At 43.7% G+C, this 19,885-nt stretch overlaps 1 protein-coding gene across 4 annotated transcripts in view; it reads left to right on the plus strand.

Annotated features, from left to right (window-relative positions):
• The window catches only part of LOC132823865 (cadherin-11-like), a 270,392-nt gene that overhangs the window by 236,530 nt on the left and 13,977 nt on the right, over positions 1-19,885 (plus strand). For all 4 annotated transcript variants that reach the window (XM_060837936.1, XM_060837935.1, XM_060837938.1 and 1 more), the window contains 2 exons: positions 8-129; positions 5,594-5,696. In XM_060837936.1, coding sequence (XP_060693919.1) covers positions 8-129; positions 5,594-5,696 — 225 coding nt within the window. The remainder of the gene's footprint in view (positions 1-7; positions 130-5,593; positions 5,697-19,885) is intronic.

A 19,885-nucleotide genomic window follows, 5' to 3' on the forward strand; every position in this document is an offset into this window, starting at 1 on the left:
TTCACAGACAGCCAACTCCAGACTTCACGTGCTCAGGTAGCTATCAAAATCCAGGACATTAACGACAATGCACCAGAATTTGCCAAACCTTATGAAGTGGATATGTGTGAAAACGCAAAGACAGGAAAGGTGAGTATCATTGGCAATTTCAAACAATCTGGTTGGATTTCTCAGCATTGTTAAGTGGCTTGAGAATATTGGAAAATATCTGGAGTTTCAAACTTCGGGTGAAAAATTCCACAAACTCACGTGTTGGAGAAAAAGATTCCTTTACTTCCCTTGGTCTGTAAGACGTAGGGACAGAAGTAGGCCATTCAGCCCCACAAGTCTGCTCCCCCATTCAATGAGATCATCTCTGATCTGATCATCCTCAATGAAGAACCAAAAGAACTGTGGATGCTGTGAATCAGAAACAAAAACAGAAGTTGTTGGAAAAGCTCATCAACTGCGGCAGTGTCTTTGAAGAGAAATCAAAATTAACGTTTTACGTCTGGTGACCCTTTCTTAGAACTGATGGTAGCTAGGAAAGTGTCGGTTTATAGGCAGAAGATAGGCGTGGGGAGAGAGAATAAGGAGTAAATGATGATGGGAATAGAACCCAAAGAGAGAGGAGGACAGTTGGTCAGATAAAGGAGTGGATAATGATCTGGCAGGGAGAGTGAATAACTGTTAATGGAGACTGTTGCACCTCATTTCCCACTTATGCCCTTGCAGCCCTCTGGATTTTATATCGAGTTTAATAACTTCAGGGCCTGAACTCGCCCATGTCTAAACCCTCTGCCCACACGCCAGGCCTTGTTATCACACAGTCTGCCATAACACAGTAGTATTATTAGCCACTAATAGTCCACATTAACAGCTATTCACCCTCTCAGCCAGATCATTATTGACACTTTTGTCTGTTCAACTGTTGTCCTCTCTCTTTGAGATCTATCCCCACTGATTGCTTATTCATTATCCCCTCCCCTCACTCTATTTTCCGCCTATAAATCGAAATTTTCCTCGCTACCATCAGTTCTGAGGAAGGGTCATCGAACCCAAAATGTTAACTCTGATTTCTCTTCACAGATGCTTCCAGACCTGCTGAGCTTTTCCAGCAACTTCTGTTTTTGTTTCTGAGAATCCTCAACTCCACTTTCCTGCCTTTTCTCCATAACCCTAAAAATTCAAATGTACTAAACAAGCTAGTTTCTCTCTGCCTGTCCAATAAAAATTCAACAGGTTGACCACTATCTAGCAGAATAAATTTCTGCTCATTTCTGTCTTAAATGAGCAAACTCTTACTCTGAGATGACGCCCTCTGGTCCTAGACTTATCCACAAGGGGAATCAATCTCTCCACGTCTACCGAATGAACTGCAGGTGTTTTGTATCAGAAACAAAAACACAAATTGGATGTAGGTTTGCTCGCTGAGCTGGAAGGTTCATTTCCAGACATTTCGTCAGCTTACTAGGTAACATCTTCAGTGGGCCTCAGGTGAAGCACTGCTGATAATTGCTACTTTTTATATAGATGTTCGGGTTGATAATGTCATTTCCTCAGGTGATGTTATTTCCTGTGGTGAAGTCACTTCCTGTTCCTTTTCTCAGGGGGTAGTAGATGGGGTCTAACTTGATGTGTTTGTTGATAAGAGTTCCAGTTGGAATGCCATGCCTCGAGGAATTCTCGTGCGTGTCTTTGTTAGGCTTGTCCTAGGATGGATGTGTTGTCCCAGTCGAAGTGGTGTGAGAATATTAGTAAGAAGAGTCATGTCTTTTTGTGGCTAGTTGGTATTCTTTATCCTGAAAATAGAAAGCAGAAATTATCAGCAGTGCTTCACCTGAGGCCCACTGAAGATATTACCTAGTAGGGTGACAAAATGTCTGGAAATGAACCTTCCAGCTCAGTGAGCAAATCTACATCTAAAACCTCAACCTGAACTACAAACCTTCTCAAAATTCACTAAAGACATAAATTGCTGGAAAAGCTCAGCCGGTCTGGCAGCATCTGTGGAGAAAAGTCAGAGTTAACCTTTCAGGTCAAGTATCTCTTCCTCAGAAACCTATTGAACTTTTTAAGCAACTCCTGTTTTTATTCCTCTCCACATCTATCCTGTCTATCCCACCAAGAAGCTAATATCATTCAATGAGGTCTCCTTGTGTCTGTTCAAACTACAATAGGTGCATCCTAGAAAACTCAACATCTCCCCATAAGAAAATCACTCCATATCCAGGATCACCCTCATGAACTTTCTCTGGACTGCCCCCAAATACCTGTACATCCCTCCTCAGATAAGGAGCCAAAAACAGTTCACAGTATTCTAGCTGTGGTCTGACTAGTGTCTTGTACAGATTTAGCAATACCTCCCTATTTTTATATTTCATTCCCTTTGAAATAAATGCCAACATTCTTTGTGCCTTCCCGATTACCTGTTGAACTTGGATTCTTTGTGATTCATACATGAAGATCCCCAAATCCCTCTGTGCTGTAGCTTTCTGTTATCTTTCTCTAATTAAATAATACACCACCCCTCTATTCTTGCTGTCAAAGTGCATAACCCCATAGTTTTCCAGAATATATGCCATTTACTAAGATTTTACCGACTCAATTCACCTGTCTATATCCATTTGCTTTTTTTGCCTTGCTTTCCCACTTTTTTTTTATGTCATGCATAAGCTTGGCTATACAACATTCATTTTTCTCATTTATGTTTGAATCAATATAGAAATTAATTATGCCCAAGGGGCACCACAGTGGCACAGTGGTTAGCACTGCTGCCTCAGAGCACCAGAGACCCGGGTTCGATTCCAGCCTCAGGCGACTGTGTGGAGTTTGCACATTCTCCCCGTGTCTGTGTGGGTTTCCTCTGGATGCTCCAGTTTCCTCCCGAAGTCCAAAGATGTACAGGTTAGGTGAATTGGCCATGCTAAATTGCCCATAGTGTTCGCGGATGTGTACATTAGGTGTATTGTCAGGGGAAATGTAGAGAAATAGAGAAGGGAATAGGTCTGAATGGGATACTCTTTGGAGGGTCAGTATGGACTTGCTGGGCTGAAGGGCCTGTTTCCATACTGTAGGGATATTTGTTCCCTGTAATACTCCACTAGTTAATAGATTGCCAGCCTGAAAATGTACCCCTTATCACATCTCTCTTATCATCTGTGAGTTAGCCAATCCTCTACCCAACCTAATAGACTATCCTCAACATCATAGACTTTTGTCTTATTAAGCAACCTTGGTGGTGCTTCATCCAATACCTTTGGGAAATTCAAATATATATTACATCGACTGGCTCCCCTTTATTGTTTCTGCTTGTTTCTTTTTGAAGCAAGACTAATCAATTCATCGATCGTGATTTCTCCCACATAAAGCTGTACTGTCTCTGTTTGATGATATGATGTTTTTCTCACTTTTAATTCACCTTAATGAGAGATTCCTTATTTCCTAAACAATGCCACTAGTTCTGGACTCTCCCACATATAACATCTTTTCAGCAGCTACTCTTGTCAAATTCCTTCAGAATCTTATACATTCATTATTCATTCAGGGGATGTGGGTGTCACTGGCTGGGCCCAGCATTTATTGTCCATCCCAAGTTGCCCCTTGAGAAGGTGGGGGTGAGCTGCCTTCTTGAACCACCGCAGTCTGTTTTGTGTAGGTAGACCCAGAATGTTGTTACAGAGGGAATCCCAGGAATTTGACCCGGTGACAGTGAAGGAATGGTGTCAAGCCTCTCTCAGTGAGCACCATGCAAATCAAGCCTCATTATATCCAGAATCATCACAAAACTTAAAGACTTTAACATAGCACACAAAATTCCCCAATTTATCTTTCTTCTACAATTCAAGTTAATGGAAAGCATAGACAAGATTCCTGTACTTAACACAAATAGATTCTAGCAATTTGGAAGCAATTATGAATTGTTGATATATAATTCTACTAATTAAACTCTTTAATTTCCTGATAAACCTACCACTCCACATATATAAGGAAAGACAAAAACTTTGGTATTATGGTGGAGGGCAAAATTGGGACTGCAGTTTAATGGCCCAGTCTATATGGTTTGCTGAGGTGATCCATTTGCTTCACAGAACTTGCTATTCAATTAATTCTCTTGTCCAGGTAATTTTCACTTCCTTACAGACAGCAACTGGTTCACAAATTGTAAAATCCCTTGACTATTGGTTAAAAGCTACAACTTATTGTAACTAATGAAGGGGAATAAACTGGCTTTCATCAAGCATTTAGGTATCTTCTATGGCAGAGATAGAGAAACAGTACCTCATATTTTGGAGATCCGAAGGCTTCTGGCTATATCATTCAGACCCACAAGCTGATCCAGCACCTGTGAGCCAATCATATAGCAGCTGTCAAGGAAGACGCCCTTTGCCATCAAAATGTGGTCACCAGGCCATGGACCAGATACTAGTTACCAGCCGAATCTCACTTTGTACAGACCTGCTGGTGCCAGTCCATCTGCAGAAATCTTCCTGCGTTGTTGGAACAAACAGCATTAATCCCTTACCAAAAAAAAAAGATAAGTTCTTTGCAACAGCAATACATTTCCAAGTCAGGATGATGAGTGGCTTAGACGATGTTCCCATGTATCTGCTGCCCTTGTCCTTCGAGATGGTAAAGGTGCATTGGAAGCTGCAGTCTGAGGAGCCTTCCTGAATTTCTGCAGTGCATCTTGATGATGATGAACAAGTGCTTGATGTGGTGGTGGTGGTGCCAATCAAATAGGCTGCTTTGCCCTGGATTGTATCAAATTACTTGACTGTTGTTGGAACTACATTCTTCCAGGGAAGTATTGCAACATATTTTTGAGTTATTCCTTGCTGATGTTGGACAGGCTTTGGAAAGTGAGGAAGTGGATCGCTCACTGCAGTATTTCTAATCTCTGACTTGTTATTGTAGCTCTTCTATTTATCTGGCAGTCCAGTAGTCATCTGTCCCTAGTAATCTTCCAGAATATTATTAATAGGGGATTCAGAGATGACAACACCATTGAATCTTAAAGAACAATGGTAAGATTGTCTTTATTAAAGGTGGCCATTGCCTGGCATTTGTTTGGAAGGAATATTACTTGTCACTACTCAGCCCAAGATTTTGTCCAGATCTTGTTGCTTCAGAACATGGACTGTTTCAGTATCTGAGGAGTTGCATATGGTGCTGAGCATTGTGTAGTCATCTGCAAACATCCCCACTTCTGACCTTACAATGGAGGGAAAGTCATTGATGAAACAGTTGAAGATACTTGGACCTAGGACACCACTCTGAGGATCTTCTGCGAAGATGACCTGGAGCTCAAGTGACTGACCTCCAACAACCACAACTATCTTCCCTTCCAAGGACTCCTGTGAAGAGTTTCCCCCTAATTACCATAGATTCCAGTTTTGCTCAGGTTCCTTGATGTCACAGCTTATTGTCAAGGGTTGTCAAGTATCTTGTCACGGTTTGTAAACTCATTGCTTTGGGAGTGATAACATGCAAAAGTGACCATCTAATCTTCAGACAAAAATTAAACCATTTTCAGACTGAGAACATTAAGTGTTCATTAATCCTGATTTCCAAAATTTGATTAGATATTAAGTGTCTGATTCTTTAATTACAGCTCATCCAGACAATTCATGCTGTGGACAAGGATGAAAGTGCAAATGGACCCAAGATGACCTTTAGCATTGCTCCAAATCCAAACTTCACAATACAGAGCACAGGTAAGCTGCTGAGCTTTAGCTCTGCCTCCAAGAACAGCTTTCATGTCTTAACATGTCTCTAAGATAGTAAAACATATCACAAAGAATAAAGAGTAATTGTCAACCAAAACTTCAACACAAATCACGAAAGGAGATTTAAGGCTGTTGTTCAAAGGCTCATGCAGAGCAGTGGGTTTTAAGGGATGCTTGTAGTGCCGTAGTAACATCCCTATCTCTGGGTAGGAGGCCCATGTTCAAGAATCACCTGTCCCAGGGTGCATCATGACATGTCTGAACAGGTTATTTAGTAATAGGTTAGCGAATGACTTCCAAACCCACTTCCCTCCAGAAGGACAAGGACAGCATATACATGTGAACACCACATCCTTCACATTCCCCTCCAAGCCACTCACCATCCTGAATTGGAAATATGTCACCATTCCTTCACTGTCACTGGGTCAAAATCCTGGAATTCCATCCCCAAGGGGATTGTGGTTCAACCCACAGCACATGGGCTGCAGCGGCTCAAGAAGGCAGCTCACCCCCACCTTCTCAAGGGTCAACTAGGGATAGGCAATAGATGCTGCCCCAGCCAGTGATGCCCACAGCCCCTAAGTGAATAAAGAATAAAGGATAAAGGAGAGATTTAGGGCTATTGCAAAGCTTAAGACTCAAGCTGTGAAAGCAAAGACAGCTAGTAGTGGAGCGATTAACATTAAGGATGCTGCAGAGTCCAGAGGTGGAGTTCTGCAGAGACCTTGGAGACTTGTGGGGCAGGTGGAGGTAACAGAACTGGTGAGGGTGAGGTATGGTTTGAAATCAAGGATGAGAATTTAAGATAGTGATGAGTGAACAGGGTTAGCATGTGGTACAGCCAGCAAAAGGTATTTTTGGGTTTTCTCTGTGTTTAGTTTATGAACAAAATGACTGGAGGCATTTCCTATCCTACTTGAGTTATTATTATCCCCTGAATATGCCAGTGGGGTGAACAGTAAAGGGATGATAATTAATGTTAGTGGAGATAGATAGTAGGAGTGAGTGCAATGTCCAACCCACAACTGAGTAAAAAATGAGGTCTGCAGATGCTGGAGATCACAGCTGAAAATGTGTTGCTGGTCAAAGCACAGCAGGCCAGGCAGCATCTCAGGAATAGAGAATTCGACGTTTCGAGCATAAGCCCTTCATCAGGATTCCTGATGAAGGGCTTATGCTCGAAACGTTGAATTCTCTATTCCTGAGATGCTGCCTGGCCTGCTGTGCTTTGACCAGCAACACATTTTCAGCAACCCACAACCGACCCCACTCAGATATAATTCCATCCCATTCCAAGACCACCCCATGTTTTCAAGCATCAGTTTACAGTAATATACTCAGCATACACAGTCAGTTCTGCTATAATGTGGTAGTTCCGTTCTTGTGCAATTCTTGTGTTATAAGAATATCGTGTAATGGAAGCACCATTTAAATTAATGGAGTCGGAATCAAAACCGATACATACTTTAAACGTTCATGCTTTCGAAGCAGCGTCCCAATTCGTCAATCTCGTTATAGCATTAACAAAAAGCACTTGAAAACAGAACGACCTGTCTTCTCCTTGAGTAGATTTTAATGTTGTGACTGAAGTATAGATCTACGCTAATGCATTTACTGTCCTGTCCATCAACCTCTTCCCCTCCTCCTTTGGCACCTCAGACCCCTCAGAACTTTCTCTCTGCAGCAATCTGCTTCTACCCCAATTTCCATTGTGTCCTTGTTTGCATCCTGACCAGGCATCCTTCTCTCCTGCTGCCTTCACCCCTCTCCCCACTGCCTTTACACCTCTCCCACTGCCTTTACACCTCTCCCCACTGCCTTTACCCCTCTCTCACTGCCTTCACCCCTCTCCCCACTGCCTTTACCCCTCTCCCCACTGCCTTTACCCCTCTCTCACTGCCTTTACCCCTCTCCCACTGCCTTTACCCCTCTCTCACTGCCTTCACCCCTCTCCCCACTGCCTTTACCCTCTCCCCACTGCCTTCACCCCTCTCCCCACTGCCTTTACCCCTCTCCCCACTGCCTTTACCCTCTCCCCACTGCCTTTACCGCTCTCCCACTGCCTTTCCCCTCTCCCCACTGCCTTTACCCCTCTCTCACTGCCTTTACCCTCTCCCCACTGCCTTTACCCTCTCCCCACTGCCTTTACCCCTCTCCCCACTGCCTTTACCCTCTCCCCACTGCCTTTACCCTCTCCCACTGCCTTTACCCTCTCCCCACTGCATTTACCTCTCTCCCCACTGCCTTTACCCTCTCCCACTGCCTTTACCCTCTCCCCACTGCCTTTACCCTCTCCCCACTGCCTTTACCCCTCTCCCCACTGCCTTTACCCTCTCCCCACTGCCTTTACCCTCTCCCACTGCCTTTACCCTCTCCCCACTGCATTTACCTCTCTCCCCACTGCCTTTACCCTCTCCCACTGCCTTTACCCCTCTCCCCACTGCCTTTACCCTCTCCCCACTGCCTTTACCCTCTCCCCACTGCCTTTACCCTCTCCCCACTGCCTTTACCCTCTCCCACTGCCTTTACCCCTCTCCCCACTGCCTTTACCCTCTCCCCACTGCATTTACCTCTCTCCCCACTGCCTTTACCCTTCTCCCCATTGCCTTTACCCTCTCCCACTGCCTTTACCCTCTCCCACTGCCTTTACCCTCTCCCACTGCCTTTACCCCTCTCCCCACTGCATTTACCTCTCTCCCCATTGCCTTTACCCTCTCCCACTGCCTTTACCCTCTCCCACTGCCTTTACCCCTCTCCCCACTGCATTTACCCCTCTCCCCACTGCCTTCACCCCTCTCCCCACAGCCTTTGCCCTTCTCCCCGCTGCCATTCCCCCCACTCCACTGCTTTTACCCCTCTTCCACTGCCCTCCCTGCACATTTTCCACCTCACATTCCTGTGCATCATCTTCTCTCCACTCTCAATGCTGCAGTGTCCTCCTTCTCCCTGTATCCTTCTGTCTCTTCACTCACACATTCTCATCCTCCCATCCATATTCCGTCTGGGTGACCTCTCCGGACCCATCCTTTGTCATTCCCTGCCCCCCCCACCCCCCGTCCACCCCGCCCCCACCATCTCTCCTCTGTATTCCCCCCACAACCATCCCACTGGGCCAAAATTCTGGCCTCGGAATCTGAGAAAGGCATGACCCCAAGTCCCTGTCCCTGGCAGGACAGGACAGTGCTCATAAAATGTTGCAATGTCAGATGCTGTCATTCAAACTTTATGCTAAATGAAAGACCCACCTTTCTGTTAAGGTAGCCTTCAGAGATCTATTACTGCGGAAGTGTAACAGACCGCATTCTGAGAGATTTCTCTGTCCCAGAGCAGCATGTTCAGCCTTTGCTGATTATTTTCCACACCTCCGAAGCTGTGAGAGATTGCCTTGGATGATATAATTTATTGCGGTGCAGTCTTTGGAGGTGTTGGGGGTTGGGGGCATCTCAGTCTTCAATTGCAGTCTGATCACTAACTGCACCAAAAGCCCTGTCAGGCTGCAGAGACGCTAACCATTTATCACTTCAGTCTCAGGGAGAATAATTCTGCTGCTCTTTATTTCATCTCCCCGTGACCTCTATGACCCTGCCTTTAATCATGAGTATCACAGAGCCTAATTAGAAAAAGGGATATTCTGATCATTGCTTGACTCTATTATCACAAGTGATTGGGAGCTAATAAGATTTTAATGACATTCATTTGGAATAACCAGTCTTACAGTAATCTGATAAGGAAGCTCCCAATCAATGTGAAGCAATCAAGAAAATAGGACCTTAGAGATGCTATATTTTTTCTGGTTTAATTATCAACAGAATGGGAATGCAGGATGACAGAAGGGAGGGGTCCACTGAGAAATCCGATTTGAGTAGGCAGATGGATCGCTTTGATAAACCTCAGACAAAAATAAAATGATGGCCCCACCCATTTCTTCACCAGTCCAATCTAACTGGGTCATATTTTAGGCCAAACATTGTGCCTTAGAGAATGGGCTGTTTCCTTTAAATAGGAATGGATTGATAAGCATTGTAAGGTGAATTAATTACAATGTACTGATGACACTGAAGCCTCATTCAGCTCCAGGAACTGTTTGATTCAGCTGTAACATTCTGAAGAAGATTCAAATCCTTTTTCTGGTGGGTGTAAGGTCAAGAAATGCCAGGGAATTTCAACGTTTGTTGGGCTAAAATTTACATATGGGTAACTCCCTGCCCATTCTGTATGAGCTGCAGAGGGTAAACTATGGAAGACTAACTGTCGGCTGCAGTAGAGATGGTCACCGCAAGGATAGAGGGTTCCTGCGAATCCATGTTTACTTTTCCTGAGGGAAGATATTGAAGACAAGAAATAATGACCAGGAAGATTCTAGAAACCATTCTGGAGTGTCTTGAGTTGGTAGCTAAGGGCTCATGCAGGAGCTGGTTGGGTACAGCGGCTGAGGAGAAATGTCAGTAATGTTTCACCTTCCAATCACCATCCTTTGTTGATAAGTGGATGGGTCTCCTTTCATATCTGTGTTCAACTGTCTTTTACTATCCTTCCATAGTTACATCTCACACCACCCCCATGCTTCATTATGATGTCCTTTTGCTGTAAATAACTAATTCCTTCTGACTTTTGATCAAACTGTGTCAGCACACTGTGAGGATTTCATATCCCCTTCCCCCTGTCCAATATCTTCTCCATATTCTTCTCTTTCTGCTTCATGACTTACCCCATGTCCCCCTCTCACTACCCTGTACCTATGCTATATCCTCCTCTCGCCAACCCCCTCATATCGCTTTCTCTCCACTCTGCATCTACCCCATATCCCCCACTTTGTACCTTGTGTCTACAACATATCCTCCCTCTCCGCCCTGCGATTGTCAAGTATCCCAATCTTCCTGCACTGTGTCTACCCCATATCCCTATCTCTGTGTCCTGTATTTACCCCCATTCCCTATCTCTGCTCTGTATCTACAATATTTCCCATCTCTCTCTCTCTGTCCTGTATATTTCTACCTGTTTTTTTCTCCCTGTATCCCTACCCACATCTCTCTGCCTTGTATCTACTCTATGCTGCGTTTTCCCTTCCCTCTGTCTACCCTATATATGCCTGTCTGTGTTCCATGTCTGCCCCATAACCCGTCTCTCTAACCTGAATCAATGTGTTATTCCCCCTCTGTCTGCTCTGTTTCTCTCCCGCATCGTCTATAACCCTCCTATCCCACTCCACACCCTCTCATATCCCTATCTGTGTCCTGTATCTAACCCCATTCCCAGTTTCTGTTCTGTATATATCATATCTCCCATCACTCTCTCACTGTCCTGTATATATCTACCCAGTTTTTCTCCCTGTATCCCTACCCATATCTCTCTGCCTTGTATCTACTCTATGCTGCTTTCTCCCTCCTCTGTGTCCACACTACATCTGCCTATCTGTGCCCCACATCTGCCCCATAACAATAGACAATAGGTGCAGGAGTAGGCCATTCTGCCCTTCGAGCCAGCACCACCATTCATTATGATCATTATGATACTCACCTAGTATCCTGTTCCTGCCTTATCCCTTGATTCCACTATCCTTAAGAGCTCTATCCAACTCTTTCTTGAAAGTATCCAGAGACTTGGCCTCCACAGCCTTCTGGGGCAGAGCATTCCACACACCCACCACTCTCTGGGTGAAGAAGTTTCTCCTCAACTCTGTTCTAAGTGGTTTACCTCTTATTTTTAAACTGTGTCCTCTGGTTCGGGACTCACCCATCAGCGGAAACATGCTTCCAGCGTCCAGAGTGTCCAATCCTTTAATAATCTTATACATCTCAATCAGATCTCCTCTCATCCTTCTAAACTCAAGTGTATACAAGTCCAGTTGCTCCAATCTTCCTGCCATTCCAGGAATTGACCTCGTGAACCTACGCTGCACTCCCTCGATAGCCAGAATGTCTTTCTTCAAATTTGGAGACCAAAACTGCATACAATATTCCAGGTGCAGTCTCACCAGGGTCCTTACAGCTGCAGAAGGACCTCTTTGCTTCTATACTCAATTTCTTTTGTTATGAAGGCCAGCATGCTATTAGCCTTCTTCGCTGCCTGCTGTACCTGCCTGCTTACCTTCATTGACTGATGTACAAGAACACAAGAACATTGTACTGCCCCTTTACCTAAATTGATTCCATTTAGGTAGTTATCTGCCTTTCTGTTCTTGCCACCAAAGTGGATAACAATACATTTATCCACATTAAACTGCATCTGCCATGCATCTGTCCACTCACCTAGCTTGTCCAGGTCACCCTGTATTCTCCTAACATCCTCCTCACATTTCACCCTGCCACCCAGCTTTGTGCCATCAGCAAATTTGTTAATATTACTTTTAATACCTTCATCTATATCATTAATGTAGTAACATGTCTCTCTGTCCTAAATCAATGTGTTATTCCCCCCCTTGTCTGCTCTGTTCTCTCCTGCATAGGCTATATCCCACTCCACGCCCTCTCTTGTGCCTATCTATATCCGCTGCCTGTTCCTATTCTGCATCCTATCTCTATCCCATCTGCCCTCTCCCTCTGCCCCATTTCTCCCCTTCATCCCTCATTGATACCCCGGTTTGCAGTGCCCAAGACCCTTTGCGGAGCTTTGATATCCCAAGCCACCACGACTCTTGAACAAACCCACAGTTCTAACAGTTTACATTTCTACGTTCTCCATATTAATAGCTACACAAGGAGATGACATATCATAGCAGTGTAAGAATGATGACATTTTCTGCCCTTATTAAAGAGCTTATTGCATTATACATGTTGTGCTACTGCAGATCACATTGGGTATGGAAGTTGAAAGTTAATGAGATGCTTTCCCAACGTGTGAGATTTATTCACCTCCTCCTCCTGTTGAATATTTATGTATATGCTTTATAAAAAATGATTATAATCGCAGAAGAAAAATAGCTGTGTAAGTACATTTAAACTTGGGAATCAATTCTGCTGAAACACGAACCATGTCTGAGAGACTCACCATGGAGAGAAACTGCAGCAGCAAGGTTTTTAGGGAGGGGTTCTGGGAGAGTGTTGAGTTTTCCCATTACAGGGATAAGTTGCAGAGGTTTCCTGTTGGAGGTTAATGAAGGTGAACGAGTTCTCTCGGAAGGAGCCAAGGTGGTTTTGAGACCTCATTGAGATTTTTTGAGATTTTGCTAAAGTTGATCTGGGCAATTTATTGACAACAATGAAAAGTTTGACAAATAGGGAAATCTAGCCGTATGGTGGCAGGGGAGTAGGGGGTGGAGTGGGATTGTAATAGGGTTTGGGGGGGCAATATTTGTACACAGCAAGTGATAAAGGGCTAGAACTCTCTGCCTATAAGAGTGGTGTTGATAGAGATGAGTGATTATTACAAAGGAAATTGAATGGGTGCTTGAGGGAAATAAAACAATAAAGCAATGAAGATAAAGCGAGGGAAAGGGAAAGACTGGGTTACTTCATTGACATCCAGCACGAGTGTGGAAGCTCTGCCTTTGAGTATTTAAGTTAGAGATCAATGGATTTCTGATTACCAGTACCATACAGGGTTATGGGGTGGATAAAATGCATTAAAGTCTCGATCAGCCATGGTTGTATTGACATGGTAGGACATGATCGGCTGAATAGACTATTCCTGTTCCTGCAGCTTGGAGTGCCAATTGTCACTGCACATGTGTTTGAAAGAGCTAATATTGTGGAGTGCCATTAGCACCACTCACTACTGTTATGTCACATCGACTTGTGAGCAGAACCGCTCAGCATCTGGAAGGAGTGAGACCAAACATCAAAAACTCTGTAACAATGTCTACACAATCAGTGTAACCAGCACATAGTTGCAAGTCTACCATTCACTATATCCGGTTAGCATGGGAACAGGAGGAGACCAACGGGAGTAGGAATCAACCTCTCAAGCCTGTTCCACTATTCAATGAGATCCTGGCTGATCTCTGGCCTAACTCCATATACCTGCCTTTTGCCCATATCTCTTTGCTTAATAAAGAAAATCTCAGATTTAAAACAGACAACTGATCCAGCATCCAATACTGTTTGCTGAAGAGAGTTCCAACAATCTATCACCCTTTGTGTGTAGAAGTGCTTTCTAACATCTCTCCTGAAAGGTCTGGCCCTAATGCTTAGACTATGCTTACAAGTTTAGAATCCCCAACCTGTTTAAATAGTTTATCTACCATGTCTTTTCGTGTTAATATCTTGAAGACTTTGATCAAATGACCCTGTAGGAGAAAGTGAGGACTGCAGATGCTGGAGATCAGAGCTGAAAATGTGTTGCTGGAAAAGTGCAGCAGGTCAGGCAGCATCAAAGGAGCAGGAGAATCAACGTTTCGGGCATAAGCCCTTCTTCAGAAATGAAGGAAGAAGGGCTTATGCCCGAAACGTCAATTCTCCTGTTCCTTAGATGCTGCCTGACCTGCTGCGCTTTTCCAGCAACACATTTTCAGCTCAAATGACCCTGAAACCTTCTAAAGTTTGGAGAAAACAGGCTTAATTGGTATAATCATGCCTCATAATTTAACCCCTGATGTCCAGCTATCATTCTTGTAAACCTTCAGTATACTTCCTCCCAGGCCAATCTATCCTTCCAAAGATCTGGCACCCAAATCTATTCACCGTGCTCCAAGTAGGGTCTGACCAGGGTTTTGTATAACTGCAGCATAACTTGTGCAGTCCTCTAGATATAAAGACTAGATAAAGGCAAATGCAAGGGGAAACATGAGGGCATGGATAGTGTTACTAACCAGGTTTTTTTTCTCAGAGCAGGGGAGTCCAAAACTAGAGGGCATAGATTTAGGGTGAGAGGGGAAAGGTTTAAAAGAGACCTAAGAGGCAACATTTTCGTGCAGAGGGTATTGCCTGTGTGGAATAAGCTGCCAGAGGAAATGATGAAGACTGGTACAATTGCAATATTTAAATGGCATCTAGATGGGTATTTAAATATAAAGGGTGTAGAGGGATATGAGCCAAGTGCTGGCAAATGGGACTAGATTAATTTAGGATATCTGGTCAGCATGGACGAGTTGCACCGAAGGATCTGTTTCCGTGCTGTACAATTCAATGACAGTTCTACAAACCAGGAAGTGGCTTCCCTCTCCCACCCTAGACTGAGGCTCTGCAGTTTCCTGTACTTCAAGAGGCTGGTGCCAGCAAAGTTACCACATGGTGAGGTACAGACTTGGGTTTGCTGCTTGTACAACAATTGACTGGAGGCAGAAATTCTGAGCCAGAATTTGGAGCGAAGTCCCACCTCAGGGAGTTGCTGGCTGATGCGGTGGTGAGCTCAATGGGAAGGTGGGGGTATGGGTACCCTCCCTTGATAACATATACCATGCCTGCTCAAAAGACACCCACTGGGGCATGACATATCCAGCCCTCTGCCCCCTGTCACAGTATTGCAAGCTTGCTATGATCTTTGGTCATGGACTTCACGATCAGCCCTGGAGGATTGAACCACCTGAAGTCCCAGTTGGGCACCCCTCCTGATTATATTAAACTCAGGTCCAGCTCCCAATACACGCTATGACACTGAGGGAGGGGTTTGTTGTAGGGACACAGCTGAAGGTTTGTACCTAACAGACAAAATATGCAATCATTAATAAAAATCCAACTGTGCTTCTTCAAACAAAGCAGGGAGTCAGTCTTATGGCATCCTGCCCTCAGCCAGCCAATTAAGTCTCAGTTGTGATTAGTGGGGTCTTGTTGTGTGCAATGCTTACAGTACTGGCCAAGCTTCAAACTTTTGGGACATTTTAAGGACAGAGTGAAAGGCAGATAAAACTCTGCTGTTTTTGGGGAAGGGAAATAATTAAGGAGCATTGTAAAAACTCAATTGTGGATCAGTTGATGAAAAAGCCACCGAATGTTAGAGATTGGAAGGAAGATGTTGGACGGTCCAGCATTGCTGATTGTTTGAAAGTGATCCAATAATTTTGCAAACTCCTCTCAGAGGGCTCAGCTTAGAGGCTGTTTCAAAATACTTACTGCTTATATATTTTATTTTGTGAATACTATGAATAAGAAGACACCTTTTGATAAAGCTATTATTGACTGATAGTTAGCTGCCAAGGTTTTGTTTAAATTTTAACCCATGCATGCTAAATTTGATTGGTCCGTGAATTACTGAGTCGCCTGGGTGGTTGGTTTGTAATGCACAGTGATATCAACAATGTGCATTCAATTCCGATCACTGGCTGATGTTACTATAAAGGACTGTCCTTCTCAACCTCTCCCTCACCAGGGACATGGTGACCCTCAGGTTAAACTCCCCACCAGTTGTGTCTCTCTGTATCGGACTGTGACAATTTTACTTTTGTGACCACTGGACAGAGCACAGCAGTTTACAGCCAATTGGATAATTTTGAAGTCTATTCAGTCACAGAATGTAGGAAACAGAGCAGCCATTTTGCACAGAAAAAGTCCCAGAAATGGGATTGTAGTAAAAACCAATGAACTCTTTTTGTGAAGTTGATTGAGAGATAGGTATTTGTAAGTACATTGGGAATTACATCTCTGCAAATGATGCCACTGCATCTTTAAAAACAGCCTGAAAAGACAGTCAGGGCTTCATTTTAAATTCTTACCCAAATGGAAGTAGATCCAAACTCCCTCTCAATATCTCTCTGGAACATTAGCTTAAATTGCTTTCTTTTAAAACTATAATGTTGGAGACATGAGCCGCATTTCTATTGTAATGGTGTTACTGAAGTAGATTCACTGCCAATCACCTGTAAGTTAGTGAAGGATGCCCACAAAACGTTTTTAACAGAATATTGATGCAATCTTGATTGATAGAAAAAGAAATGGTTTGTTATATAGTATAGTTACGTCACTAACAAGGTTACTGATTGTCTCTTGGAGCAATCAGGCTCAACTCAAGGTATGTACACATTACCACTGCTGAAACACTGGCACACAATTGGGCAACTATAACTATAACTATATTACTATAACTATAACCATAACTCTGGTTACCTCATGCCAGTAAGAATCCTTTATATCCTGTCAGTCAAAGTTTATCCCACGATGTTAGTTAACCTATTCAGATAGAATTATTGAATCATAGAATGTTACAATCAGAAGGAGACCCATTCATGGGTGTACCAGCAACTGGAGGAATTACCTAGCCAGTTCCTTTATCCAGCTCAATCTCAGTTTCCCTTCTAAATCCAACACTTTCAAATATTTATCCAGCTCTCTTTTGGATCTTTCCTCCTTCCCCCCCTCTCCCAGGTTGATCATTCCAAGTCCTGATAATTCCCAGGATAAAGAACGTTCTCCTTATCTCACTCCCAGCTCTAACTAGTTCCCAGGTACCAACTTCATTGCACATCAGTTTTGACTCTGACGCAGGAATCTCACTAATTGAGCCACGGCTGATGTTGAACTATCTCATGCTGAGATCCCACGATCAGTGTGATGTGGGGGTTGGAAATTAACCATCAACCTAAACAGCTGGATATTTATAAAAAGAGACCACCAACTTATAATGGTCACTTACAATCCCTGTAACCCTGTAACAGATGGTTTCAGGCAGTTTACTGATATACACTCCAATTAATTAAAGCTGGCATGTGATTAATGGCTTTGGGCAGAGTCATTAACCTTCCTGTCTCGCCATAAAAGACTTTGTTAACATTTCATGCTTTTAGCTTAGAGATTCCTCAGCTACGTGAAGGGTTAAGGAGGTCTGAGCTGATGATTCCATACTCCAGTCTGTAATAGACCTTTATCTGTGCACAAGGAATCATACTGCATCATTCCCAGAGGTGTTCATTATCCACACATTTCAATGTACCATTTATTTTCCCTTGCCTTCTTGATATCCTCTGTCCCTGTGCTCAAAGCAGCGCCCATCAGTGGGGCACAATTCCCTGGCAGATGCAACCTTCCTTCATGCAGGAGCCTGAGAAGTGGGTGCCAATGGGCAGTGATTGGTGCTGGAGCGAGAGAGGTCACTGCAGCTAGGTTCCTTTCTGAAGAGCATGAGAGTTTTGCAACTACGTGTGAAACACTTATCCAGCAGGGCTATGCAGATTCGTGGGCCGTGTGATGAAGACTACTCATAATGCTTCCACCTCATTTGTATCTGAACTTTCTAATCTTCAGACACTGAAGGACTGCAGTCTGGGGGACCCTGAATCTTCCTCAGTCCTCCATTTTCTGACAGTAAACAGATAATGAAAAGTTTGTGCCTGAAAGTGGTTTCTTTCTGTTTTTTTCTTGCAGCTTTATGGTTTTCCTAAATCAGGGTTGGCTCTGCCTATTCCAGACTGTGAACAGGAAACCAATGTCACCCTGTATGTTCTTCCCCTTTTGATCTCTGCTGTTTCAAATCGATGTGCTGAATACATTCCATAGTGAAATAATTCTGTGCAGAATGAGGCCATTTAATCCATTGTGATACTGCTAGCTCTTTGAAGGAGTCATCCAGTTAGGCCCCCTCTCCAACTCTTCCCCTTAGCTGTGCAAATTGTTCTTCCTCTGTTGCACTTCCTGTTGCCTTTCGATCGTTGTATTGAATCTGATGGCAGCTCCCTCTTCGGCATTACTATCAACAGCTTGCTGAATAAAATATTCTCTGAATCTCAACCCTGGTTCTTTTGTTAATTACCTCATAAACTCTAGTTACCATCCTTCCTGTCAGCGTAAACAGATTTTTTAGTCCCTGATTTAAATATCAAAACTCTTGAAACCTTTGTGGAAACTGTGATCATGATTTACTTTTTAAATGGGTTTTCAAGAAATGGGGTTTGAGAGGAGAAAGAGGCAGTGATCAGTGGAAGCAGGCAATGCCCACTTCCCTGAATGGTGTGATTGAGTTACTCATCATTCTAGAGTCATAGAGTCATACAGCACCGAAACAGACCCTTCAGTCCAACCAGTCCATGCCAACCATAATCTCAAACTAAAATAGTTCCATTTGCCTGCATTTGGCTCATATCCCTCCAAACATTTCCCACTCATGTACTTACCTAAATGTCTTCTGGACATTGTAACTGTGCCCACATCCACCACTTCCTCAGGAAGTTCATTCCACATATGAACCCACTCTCCATGTAAAAAAATTGCCCCTCATGCCTTTTTAAAATCTTTCTCCTCTGGCCTTAAAAAAATCCTTGCTAGTCTTAAAATCCCCCACCTGAGGGAAAAGATACCAGCTATTCACTTTATTCATGTTATTCACCTTATCTATATCCCTCATGATTTTATATAGAACATTGAACATAGAAAAATGCAGTGCAGAACAGGCCTTTCAGCCTTCAATGTTGCCCCTATCTGTGACCTAATCAAAGCCCATCCCCTTATACTATCCCATCATTGTCCATGTGCTGAATCTCCCTAATGTGGCTGAGTTAACTACATTGGCAGGTAGGGCATTCCACGCCCTTACCACTCTCTGAGTAAGGAAACTCCCTCTGACGTCTGCCTAAATCTATCACCTCTCATATTGTAGCTATGCCCCCTTGTACAAGTTGACGTCATCATCCTAGGAAAAAGACTTTTACTGTCCTATCTATCCAGCCCTCTGATCAAATCCCCTCAACTTTCTTCTTTCCAATGAGAACAGACCAAGTCTCTCAACATTTCCTCATAAGACATTCCCTCCAGACCAGGAAAATTCCATGGCAAATCTCCTCTGTATCTTTTGCAATGCTTCCACATCCTTCCTGTAACGGGTCGAGCAGAATTGTACACAATATTCCAAGTGCTGCTGCACTAGCGTTTTGCAGCATGACATTACGACTCTGGAACCCAATCCCTCTACCAATAAAACCTAACATGCCTTCTTAACAGCACTATCAACCTGGGTGGCAACTTTCAAAGATCCATGTACATGGACTCCCAGATCCCTCTGCACATCCACACTATCAAGAATCTTTCTATTGACGCAGTATTCTGCCTTTCTGTTATTCTTCCCAAAGTGAATCACCTCTGTGCATTGAACTCCATTTGCCACCTCTCAGCCCAATTCTGCAATTTATCCAAGTCTCCCTGCAACCTGCAACATTCTTCCACGCTGTCCACCACTCTTTAGTCTCATCTGAAAACTTACTAACCCATCCACCTCTGTCTGCATCTATGTCATTTTTGAAAATGACAAACAGCAGTGGTCCTAAAACAGATGCTAAGGTCACCCATCAACCTCCGACACTTCAGCGAAAATTGTCCCAG

This window comes from Hemiscyllium ocellatum, chromosome 17, assembly GCF_020745735.1.
Source record: "Hemiscyllium ocellatum isolate sHemOce1 chromosome 17, sHemOce1.pat.X.cur, whole genome shotgun sequence".
Taxonomy (NCBI): domain Eukaryota; kingdom Metazoa; phylum Chordata; class Chondrichthyes; order Orectolobiformes; family Hemiscylliidae; genus Hemiscyllium; species Hemiscyllium ocellatum.